Consider the following 12,053-nt stretch of genomic DNA (forward strand, 5'->3'; position numbering starts at 1 on the left):
AAATGGTGACCACCAGAGAAAGCTTTGCAGAGTAGTTATGATAGAATAGATTATGCTGCATTTACAAATTAGCCCCAAGTTTCAGTGTTTGAAAACTGTAAAGGTTTATTTGTTGTTAGTGGTATAATCTAATGTTGGTCAGCAGTGGCTCTGCTCCACATAGTAACTCGGGGACCCAAAGTAACTCGGGGACCCAAGCCATTGGATTCTCTAACATTTCAACTTGTAGCCTCCATAATTGTCACAGTGGAGGAAGAGAGAGGAGTTGGGGATTTGCCCACCAGCCTTGAATGCGTTAGTACTTTCTGGTCCACAAGTGACAGGCATCGTTTCTACTTGTGGCCTGTTAGAATTAATCCGATGGCTCCACCCATCTGTAAGAGTGGGGAATGTGGGAAAGTGAATATTTGGTGAGTGTAAATGTTTTCGCTACATAGTATATGAGCTGATTCTAAAAGGTAAATGGAAATAAGTCTGGTGAATGAGGACGGAGGAGATGAAAAAGAAACTCTACTGTGGAAGCAAAGAAATTACCTTTAGAGTAAAGAAGTGGCTGTTAAGGAAGAAGTTAACTACTATATTCTATTAAGCATCTGGAAGCTAGAACATGGTGTAAGCTGGAAAGAGCTGAGAGCTGAGAATAAGCCCTGAGGTAGCTCTATAGCTGAATATTGCAGAGGTAATATGATTTTATTTATAATTATAAAATACATATTAATTATATATTAATGTATATTATTTTTAATAATATTATTATTCAATAATAAATTATTGAATTTTATAGTTATTATTTTGTGGAAACTGTGTAAATGGATAGATTCTAGCTATAGGAAGATTTGCTCTTTTATCTGTGCCTAAGGATCCCTCAGTGCTTAGCACTATTTTTTTTTAATCCTGGTACCTGAAGTACAATCACAGTGCTTAGAAAGAAATGATTTCTAAAGGGTTTTTCTTTTTACCTGACTTTTAAAGTTGCATCATAAGACAAGAACCCCTTCAACGAATCAACCTATGAAGTATCACATGCATGTTAACTATTGACGATAATATTTGTGGAGGTCACAAAAAGAGTGTTCTCTAAATACAAAGTTAAAATAGCAGTTAACATTAATGAAGCGTGTACTATGTACAAGGAGCTGTGCTAATTATTTTATACGCATTATCTCAATTAAACCTCACAGTAACTCTTTGAGGAAGGTACTATTATTATTCCCATTTCCAAACTTTATCAATTTGTAAGTAGTTGGATGATATGACTGTTTTCATTTTATACTTAAAAGAATTTGGTCCTAGAAAAGGTAGGTCAATGTTACATACATGTTTTATCTATCAAATATCTATCATCAAAGTAAAATCTCTATTATAACTGTTTATGATTTCTGCAATAAAATAATTTAAATATTGCTAGTAGGACTGATGCTGCAATGTTAACTTTTCTGTTTTTAGGGTTTGGACAGAGGATCCAAAGGCCAAATTTCCACTTTCAGCAGTTTTATTTCAACTGTTAGCCAGAAGAAAGAATCCGCTGAGAACAGAAGTTCACCTACACATCTTGTTTTCCCTAACATCAAGAACGGTAAATCAATCAATCAATAAAATAATGTAATTATATTATTAAAAGTACACATAATCTGTATAGGTTAGTTGAAAGTGTATTATCAAACTATTTAAAAAGTAGATTTTAATTATTAAGGATTGTTCTCATAGGTGTTGTTAATTAATATGATAAGAAAACTAAGCTGTGTAAATATTTACAGAAAAGAGCAAAATCATTATTTTTAGGTAATTGTTACCTAGAGTAAGAGAATGAAATACAAAGCTCATAAGTAATAAGAAAGTTTGGTTAGGGAGGCAGGCATGATCTAAGTATACAAAAATTCAATAGATTTCCTTTATTTTAGCAGTAATCAATTAGAAGACTTGATGGAAAATGTGTGAAACACTTAGAAGTAAACCTAAAAGAAAATGAGCAAAACCTATATGAAGAAAACTATAAAACTTTATCAAAAGACTAAAAGATGGTTGGAATGGAAAAACTTAACATACGTATCATAGAGATGTTGGATACACCCAGTTTACTCTCTACATTTAATAAATTTTTCAACAATTTTTTTAGGGAAACTTAAGAAAATGATGCTCTATTTGATCTATATGAATAAATGTCTGAGAGGATGCAAGACAAAATGAGGGAGACCATTCCTCCATAGGACCATGTGTTATAAAGCTATACTAATGATAGCACTGCCACAGAGATAGCTAAATAGATGGAGATAGATCGGTAAAAAATACTGTACATAACGATATCAAATTATTCAAAAAATGGAATTAGGCCACTTGGCTAACCTGTTGAAAATAGTAACTTTAGATTTTTTTAAAACTACAACAGTATTAGAATAAAATGCAAGAAAGTGTTTTTATAATTTTCTTGGAATGACAGCAATGCCAATAGCCATAGAACATAAAATTGATAAGTTTGAATACATAAGAAAATTTAAAACTTATATAGGAATTTTTAAAAGTCATAAAGTTAAGTTCAAACATCACAGTCAGTGAAAAGCATATCCTTGAATCATAAAGATCATTAATAAATCATTAAAATGACTATTCCAGTAGAAAAGAAGGCAAAGGATATGAACAGACCAATCAAAAAAGGAAATATGATCCATTAATACACATGTGAAAGGATGCTCAATCTCCTTAGTATTTAAAGAAGTACAAATTAAAATAAGGAGTTAGCATTCCCCTACTCAGTTGCAGAGAATAGAAGGATTTATATCTGTGGTGGTGTGTAGGGAGTGTGAAAATTGACATTTTTATGAGTAGAGGGCTTGGAAATTGATACAGCCTTTCTAGAGGGCAAATTATTGACTTACACTCAAATTTTTAAGTGTTCATATTCTCACTGACCCAGTGATTCCATTTCTAGGAATTTATTTTAAGGAAATAATGTAACATAAGTACAAAGATATATGGAAAGAATGTACATTATTTATAATAGTAGTATTTGAAGCAATCTAAATGAATTGGTTAACTAAATTATAATAATCCACATTGTAAATACTTTGCTTCTATTAAGAAAAATGTGATATGTATATAAAGTGACTAAAAGAAATGCCCACAATACATTGTAAAATGAAAAATAAAAGTTACACAATAATAGGTAGAATATGACTCCAAGTTTTTTTTTTATTGTATAATTTATTTATTTATTTATTTATTTTGTTTATTGCAGTAACATTGGTTTATAACATTGTAAAAATTTCAGGTGTACATCATTATACTTCTATTTTTGCATAGATTACATCATGTTCACCACCAAAATACTAATTACAACCCATCACCACATACATGTACCGAATTATCCCTTTCACCCTCCTCCCTCCCCTCTTCCCCTCTGGTAACCACCAATCCAATCTCTGTCCCTATGTGTTTGTTTATTGTTGTTATTATCTACTAATTAATGAAGTTTTTTAAGTGTAGGGAAACCTTTTATACTTCTTTAAAGCATATAAAGAGGTATGGAAGGATGTCCACCAATCTGTTAATGGTTTCCTCAGGAAAGTAGGATTGGGTGTATATTATTGATATGCTCTATTTCTTTATACAACTCTATATTGTTTTATCACAGGAAACATATATTACTTGCATAATTTTAATTGCCTCTTGCCCTGTAACAAAACAGAACAAACATAGAAATGATAAAGGACATAGTTTCTGGTATATTGCTTGTGTCCATAAGCTGTATTGGCGTAAATTATTCTTGCACAGATTTTCCTTTGGCACTCCAAGCTAGTGCTAGACCTGTTCTACATTCTTGCAGGTTAGATTTACATTACCTCATTTATCAGCCTTTGCCTTTGATAACTTCTTTCTTCCTTTATTTACACACACAAACACACACGCACACATATTCCATCACCTCAGTTTTACCCCAAGGAAGTACCAGTGCTCATATTTCACAATCCCCCAACCCACAACACAACAAAACACAACAAACCTATAATTAATACCTTTATAGAAATAAAGAATTAACAAAAATGAGTCTATGTGATGGGGAAGAGGATTTGAGAGAGATGATTTCCATTTTAGACATATTAACGAGATTATAACTTTTATTTGTGTAATGTTTATAATTTGGAGAAAACTTTCATATACGTTTTATTTGAGCCTCAACAATCACGTAAAATAAAAGATATTAGAATCCCCATTTTATTAGTTTTCTATTTCCACATAACAAATTACCACAAACCTAATGGCTTAAAAACAACACCCACTTATTAGCTCATAGCTCTTTAGGTCAGAGGTCTTGGTGGATATGGCTTGGTTTTCCACTCAGGGTCTCATAAAGTATTGGCTGGGCTGGACTCTGGGGAAGAATCCTCCTCCAAGCTCCTTCAGGTTGTTGGCAGAATTCATTGTTTGCAGTTTTAAGGCTGTGGTCCCATCTCCCTGCTGGCTGTCAGGATTGCTCTCAGTTCCTAGAGACCACTCACAGTTTGCCATGGGCCCATTCACCAGCAGTATCACAGCTTACTGTGTCAAGGCTGGCAGCAGGATCCTTGCATTGAATCCCCTTTGTGCTTCCAGTCTCTTTGACTTTGTCTTCTGAAACCAGTGGAAGAAAACTCTCTGCTTCTAAAGGACTCATGTGATTAGGTTTGCCTATCTCGATAAACTCCCTATTTTAGGGTCAGCCAATTAGTAACCTTAGTTATATCTGCATAATCCCTTTTGCCATGTAATTTAATCATGATGGAACACCATTTTAAGATGGAGACCATCTTAAAATTCTGTTTATCACACCCATTTTATAAGTAAGGAAACTGAGGCTCAGATACGGTAAGTGACTTGGCCAAGGTCACACTGCTAAATGACAGAACCAAAATTCAATCCCACGTTTTCTGATAACAAAACTCTTGTTCTGACAGATAGAGGAAACTCTTGATTGACTTGTTTCTCTTGCCTGATTAATCATATCACATTAATCACACAGCTCTAATTACATCATCCCTATATTCCCTAATGCTTCCAAAATTAAATAAAAAACTTTTACCTTGACACTCAAGGATGTTCATAATATGACAGCAGCTTTTCAAATTTATCTCCCACTTTTCTCCTACATATAACTTACATTTCAACCATTCTTCCAGATGCCTCACATCTTACCTCAGAGTTTTTTCCAGTTTGTTCTCTCTGCCTGAAAGGCACTCTCTCCCCTTCTCCACCTGTCAGTTCCTATCTAGTCTTCAAAGCTACCTCTCTACTAACCTTTGCTTATTCTCCCCAACCAGATGTAATTCTTCCCTTCTTTGACTTGCTATTTAGATTTTTTTGTTGTTGACTCTTATTAGTCTCTCAATCTTATATAGTATCATTTGTATACTATAATCTCCTAGACTGTACGTTCCATGAGAGAATAAATACCTTTGTAATCCCTGTAGGGCCTAGGTCAGTTGCCTTGTCCATTAGGGGTTCTTAGCAAGTGTTTATTGCATAGAATAAAGTGAGAAAACTCGGGTCAGGGGAAATAGCTGTGAGAGTGGATGTACCAGAGCAGTAATAACAGCAGCCACAACAGCAACTTCATATAGTGCTTGCTATGTGCCAGGTACAATTCTAAGCACTTTATGTATATGAACTCATTTAGTCCTTACAGCAGCCTGAGGTGGGAATTATTTTCCTTAAGGGTAAGGAAACTTAGGCCACAGAGAGTTTTAAGTGACTTTCTCTGCATGAATTTACATAGCTAATGAATAGCGGAGACAGAAAAAGGAAAAGAGAGCCTAAAGTAGTTTGGAATAATGCCTTCATTAAAAGAAGGAGAGTTGGTGAGAGAAAAGGAAGTGAGCTCTGAGGGAGATAAGAGAACCAGATTGTGCGATGACCTGGAAATCAAGGGCAAAGAAAATTTAAAGAGGATTTGAAAGCCAGCCCTGATGGCCTAGTAGTTAAAGTTTGGCGCTCACCACTTCGGCAGCCTGGGTTCGCTTCCTGGTTGCAGAACCACACCACCTGTCTGTCAGTTGCCATGCTGAGGTGGCGGCTCACGTGAACTAGAATGACTTACAACTAGGATATACAACCATGTACTGGGGTTTTGGAGAGGAAAGAAAAAGAGGAAGATTGGCCAACAGTTGTTAGCTCAGGGCGAATCGTTCCCTGCCAAAATAAAAAGTTCCTTTAAAAAAATAAAAAGAAGGTTTGATCAACAGTGTCATTGCTAAGAGTGGACAAGATGAGTAAGCACTGAGACAAAGCCAGGGCTTTGTTAATGTGTTTATTAGTGACTTTTAAGAGAACAGTTTCCGTAGGATGGTATGAGGAGAATTCAAATTGTGAAAAGTTGAGGGGTAGATGAATGGTGAGGAGGGTAGGGGCAAGTGTAGACTCCCTCAGAGCAGCTTGAACTGAAAGAAGAGAATGGTGGGATCTTGCAGAGTAGTGTTGTCACGGGAAAGGATCTAGTACAGAGGGAGAGACTAAAGGTGCAGTAGGAGCACAGAATAATAAAATGAACAGATAGAAGAGAGAAGTGGTATGAGGATGGGATCAAGGAACAATACAGCAGAGGGATTGAGATGTGGGCTCCAGCAAGGAGAGAAGGACACTTCCTACTCAGATGATGGAACAGAGGGAAGAGGGGAAGCTGGAGGAGGAAGTGGAAGTAGGAAACACTTCTTTTCACCTTGAATTCACTAGTCTCTTTGGAGGGTGTAGGAGTTTCCTAGGGCTGACGTAACAAAGTACTAAAAACTTGGCTTCAAACAACAGAAATTTATTCTCTTATGGTTCTGGAGGCTAGAAGTTTGAAATCCGTTTATTGGCAGGGTTGGTTCCTTTTGAAGGTTCTGAGGGAGAATCTGTTCCATCCCTCTCTCCTGGCTTCTGGTGGTTGCCGACAAGCCTTGGTGTCCCTTGGCTTATAGATGCCTCCCTCCAGTCTCTGCCTCTGACTTCACATGGCATTCTCCCTTGTATGTCTTTCTGTGTCCAAATTTCTCTCTTTTTATAAGGTTCCCAGTCATTGGATTAGGGCCCACCCTAATCCAGTATGACCTCATCTTAATTTGATCACATCTGCAAAGACTCTGTTGCCAAATAAGGCTACTTTCACAGGTCCTGGGGTTTAAGACTTCAACATATCTCTTTGCCGGACACCATTCAGCCCACAACAGAAGGTTAGGAACCTTAAGAAAATGGAAATGTCTGCTGTGGAGAATGTTAGGGAGTCAAAAAGAAATGATGGATAGCCATAACCTTCTTTGTTTGGACTATTTGTTCAAATTCCTCAGCCTTTGATTCTACACTCTGATTCCTATCTATTCCATTGTGGCTATACTGATATCTTAATCTCTGAACCCAGCTGGCCAACCTGTATGCCCACAACCTACCTGCCTCCTCCTTGGGTGGATATGGTCTGTCTACTTGAGCTCCCACCACTTGTCTGCTTCCCTCTCATCTGTGCCAGTCTTGTGGAGCCTGGTCAGCCCCACCCTGAACTGGGAGTGCAGCACTGTTCTAGAGGAATACACCTCTTAGCATACTTCCTTTATCTTACTAGAACTCCTGGGGCTGACTTCTTCTAGCTGTTCTCTCTGGATGCCACCTGAATTCAGGTGTGACATGGAGTTCATAGGTGAGGGCTGCTGCAGAAAGAATTCTTTTATTGAATAGGAAGTTAGACTGAGTCTTCCAAATGTAAGCATGTTTATATTTCCTTGATCTTTTGAGAAGCCTCTCTTACTTGCCAGTAAGGTTGTTTCCTCAAAGACGCATCATTCTTGGCAGTGATTACAGTTTTCCTCCCTCTTCTCTGGTCGCAGGACCTATGCTGTTTATTCTCTAACAGCTTATCTCCTCGTCTGATCTTCAAGTGGTATTAGAGAAGCTGCAAACGCCCAGCGTGGGCTTACCTAACAGCTGAGGGATGCCTTTCCTCCCTGGAGGTCACATGACTAGGTATGCCTGTCGAGTTGGCTGTCCTTTTAAAGATCAGAGAAGTGTAGGAGTTTTACCTACTATAACAGCTGCTAGGATGATACATCTTGAGAGAAACAACAGAAATGATAAGTAATGGTCGGGGGGAGTTAGCACTACTTTCTCACTCTTTTGTATCTTCTTTTCTAAAGTGATTATGCCCCCTTCAGAATTATTTACAACATCTTTAAACAGCACAGAACATCTTTAAAAGAAATGAAGCACTTCCTCCCCAAGCCTTTTAAAATATCTTTGAACTCTTGGTAATTCAGAAAAGAATAGACATGAATTCTGACTTTTACCTCCGGGGACTGTTCCCTTCTGACCTCAGTCCATTTCATGAGTTTACTCTAAAAGAGCCCTGACATGACATAATCAGCTGTGTCGTTTTTACACACTTGCAGAAATGCATCCCATGATCTTGGCCACTCTGAACTAGCCAAGGGAAGAACAGACTGGTCTTCCGCTCAAACAGTGATTGGATCTGTGTGTGGTGGGGTCCTGTGATCTGTTCCCAAGTCAAGTGCCACAGAGTTTTCAGTTTCTCCAAGAGCAACTGGAGAGGCAGTTAGGGAAACAAGCTGTTAGAAGAAACCCAACACAGGACTGGCTATCTGGGGAGAGAAAAGCTGCTCTAGCATTCCTACCCTAGAAGTATCTCCAAGGCCTCAAATGACCCCATCTCCAGGTTTGTGGTGAATGAACTGATTTTGGACTAAATCTCCAAGATGCTCGCCTTGGTTAGAGTGAGCTTTCCTTAACTATTACTAGGAGAGGTGTATCTAGCAAGAACTTGAGAGTAGCTTGCTGCATCTGTGTGTTCACTTCTCTGTCTCTTTACTAGTCTGTAAGCTCCATAAGTTTTTATTTTGGAAAGGGAAAGGGCTATCCTTTTTCTTTTTTTACGTTAAAGTTAATTTTTTGAATAGGTTTTATATTTCAAAAATCAAAACTGTGAACATAAGTGTGTTTCAGATGTCTCACTTTCACGTTCTTCCCTGCTGCCTTTTGTATTCCTTCCTGTGTTTCTTTATGCACATGAAAGCAGATTTAAATATACATTCTTATTTTGCACCTTTAAGAAATAAAGAAAGAAAAGGTAACTACATACACATTGTTCAGCACCTTGTTTTTTTTGGTTAATATATCCTGGATATCTTTCTATATCTGTACATAGAGAGATTCCTTGTTCTTTTTTACAGGTATATTCCATTGTATTGGATGTACTATAATTTATTTAATAAGACCCTATTAAAAGAAATGAGTTACTGGTAGTAGTGTTCATTCTTTTGCTATTGTAAACAATGCCACAATGAATGACTGTACATATGTCATTATGTTTATATGCGGGTTTATTTATAGGATATTCCTAGGAGTGGGATTGTTGGGTCCAAGAGTAAATGTCCTTGAGTTTTGAGTTCAGCTGTGTACCTCCAGGATCCCAGTGTCCGTGGTACATGGAGTCTTTACTCAGTAAATAATTTACTGAATGAGGAAATAAATGAGAGGTACTTTTTCTGTGTTTCTGGCCAGTTTGCCCTGTTGGTATCATACCCATTCTAAAGCTATCATAAATTCTCTAAGATATGTCCAATATAAGGCATCTATTCCATTAGAACTAACCTTCTACAAAAAGGACTTTTGAATATTTTTATAACCAGACCCGTAAAAGAACATTTCACCCATGCTTTTATTGCAGTTTTACAAACACACACATCATTGAACTTAGTAGCAAGTATATCTCCAAAAACCAGTGAATGTATCACTTTATTTGGCTCTGATGGCAAAAATCCTGTGAGTCAGAGTTTTTTCCCCCTCTTTCTTCCTTTCTCTCCCGCCTTCAATTTTATTTTTTTGCCAGTGTTCAGAAAAGTCATCCTATAGACAATGGTGTAAACACCACCTGTTATGGCTAATCCACTCTGGTCTCTCCCTGTTTCAGCTGCCTGCCACTATGAAGTCGTCAAAAGCAGTACTAAAGTACTGAACTGAGAGGGATCCTTGAAATTGTAGCTCATTTAGTACCTGCCCAGTACTCACAAGTTGTAAATTATAATACTAAATAAGAACTGTGTCTTTGAGTTTACCACTACCAGTAACTGTCATTGTGACCGTAGACATTAAACTGAATCCTCATGAGCCTCCATTTACTCATTTATAGAATGAGGAAATGGGGCATTAGGAGTTGTAAAATATCTTCTACACCTAAGTTTTATGATTTTCCAACATACTGATTTTGCTTGATCCTTATTGAGTTTTGTTTTGTTTTGTTTGACATTTCGTAGTTTACTAGCTTCTACTTCCGTGTAAATGTAAGGTTGAGTTTCACTACTTGTTTTTATACATCGTAGAAGGTATGGCATTGTTCAATAGTGAAAATAACATGGGTTTTGTAACTTACTAGGCTGAGTTTGAATCCTGGCTCTGTAACTTAGCAGCTATATGATCCTAGAAAAGTTATTTAACCTCTCTGTGCTTGTTTTCTCATCTGTAAAACGGAATAATAAAGAAGCTACCTCATAAGGTTGTAAGGATAAATTTAAAAAGAATTAAAAGCATTCAGTTCCATGCCTTATGAAATTCAGTAAATGTGACTAATCATAGATATCCTAGCAGCCAAGTTATAGAGGAAGGGATTGTGATGGGGCAGGAGTCTCTATTACTCTTACCTCATGAGTAACTGACTGCACAAATTTTTTAAAATTTGAAACATGTCATGCATATAGAAGAATGTAATCAACATTTGTCTATGGTTTTAATAATAATAAAATGAAGACTCATGAACTTAGCACTCAAATTAAGAAAAACATTACCAGCCCCTTAAAAGCCCCAGTGAACCCACCCCAATCTCATTGCCCTGCCTTTCTGTCCAGAGGTAACTACTATTCCGTTGATTTTTTTTTTTAAATAGTTTTGTTACCTCTGTTTATTTCCGTAAACAATATACTGCTTAGTTTTGAAAAACTGAATAGCAGGCACAAACCTGGATGTGTAAGGAAGGGACACTATTGCCACTACTAGGTGAAGATTCGCCGGAGATGTTAATCCGAACGGTCTCTGAATCAAATCTGGCTCCAGCATCTCCAAGAATTTATAAGAGTCCCTTCTGGGGAAGTCAGTGGGTGAGGGTATGAGTGAGTCCTGGGGAACAAAGGACAACTCTTGGGATATCTGACAGAGCTGTGATTTGGACTGTGTATTAGATGTCTGGCAGAAGTATGGCCCCTCCAGCTGTCAGGAGTGCCTTAGGTGAAAGCAGTGAGGTGAACTGAATGTCCTCAGCTGATTCAGACAGCAGAACAAGAAATGGAGAGCAGGGACAAGACCAGCCGAAGTGCAGATAACACTCTGGGCTAGGCTCACCTGTTCGTTCCATCTTCAGTTAAAGAAGAAGAGCACGAAGGTGGTCAGGATCTTGGTGATGACAGACATCAAACTTCCTAACTCGTAGGCCGCTGTGTTCTGGTCTGTGCAGAATAAACTCTCATTAGGCCACTGTGATCCTGGCCCTTTGTATAAGCTCTCTCTCCATCTGTCTACTTCTGTCTGCCTCTCGGGAAGCCTGTAGAGCCATCTCTTTGTCTTGGGGGTAGGGATGTTGAGATTGCACAGTACTGTGCCTTGGTGTGGATCTGTTTTCATCTCTTGTGCTGCATCTTGGTAGGCCCTTTCCATCTAGCAGCTCATGTCCTTGAATTCCAAGAAATCTAGAATTTTTTTGTTGATTATTTCCTCCAATCTACTTTTTCTATTCTTTTTTTCTGGATCCCCTATTATTCAAAAGCCAGACCTTCTGACCTCCTAATTTTCTTATTTTTTTCACTGCCATTTTCCATCTCTTTATCCTTTTGCTCTATATTTTAGAGAATTTCCCCAAAACTCTTCTGAGTATTTTATTTCTGCTAATATGCTTTTAATTAACAAGAATTCTTTTTTCCCCTTTGAATATTTCTTTTTTTATAGCACCCTCTTATTTTGTGGTTGTACTGTCTTTTATCCCTCTGAGTAAATTAGTGATAGCTTTTTAATTTTTTTTTTTTTTCTCCCTGCATGATTTCTGATTCTTCCAAGTTGCT

At 37.4% G+C, this 12,053-nt stretch overlaps 1 protein-coding gene across 1 annotated transcript in view; it reads left to right on the forward strand.

Annotated features, from left to right (window-relative positions):
- The window catches only part of HECTD2 (HECT domain E3 ubiquitin protein ligase 2), a 78,327-nt gene that overhangs the window by 13,656 nt on the left and 52,618 nt on the right, over positions 1-12,053 (forward strand). Inside the window, exon 2 of the mRNA XM_004427821.3 lies at positions 1,447-1,576. Within this exon, the coding sequence (XP_004427878.1) occupies positions 1,447-1,576 (130 nt within the window). The remainder of the gene's footprint in view (positions 1-1,446; positions 1,577-12,053) is intronic.

Source organism: Ceratotherium simum, chromosome 6, assembly GCF_057802395.1.
Source record: "Ceratotherium simum simum isolate JZ-2026a chromosome 6, ASM5780239v1, whole genome shotgun sequence".
In the NCBI taxonomy this organism is placed as follows: domain Eukaryota; kingdom Metazoa; phylum Chordata; class Mammalia; order Perissodactyla; family Rhinocerotidae; genus Ceratotherium; species Ceratotherium simum.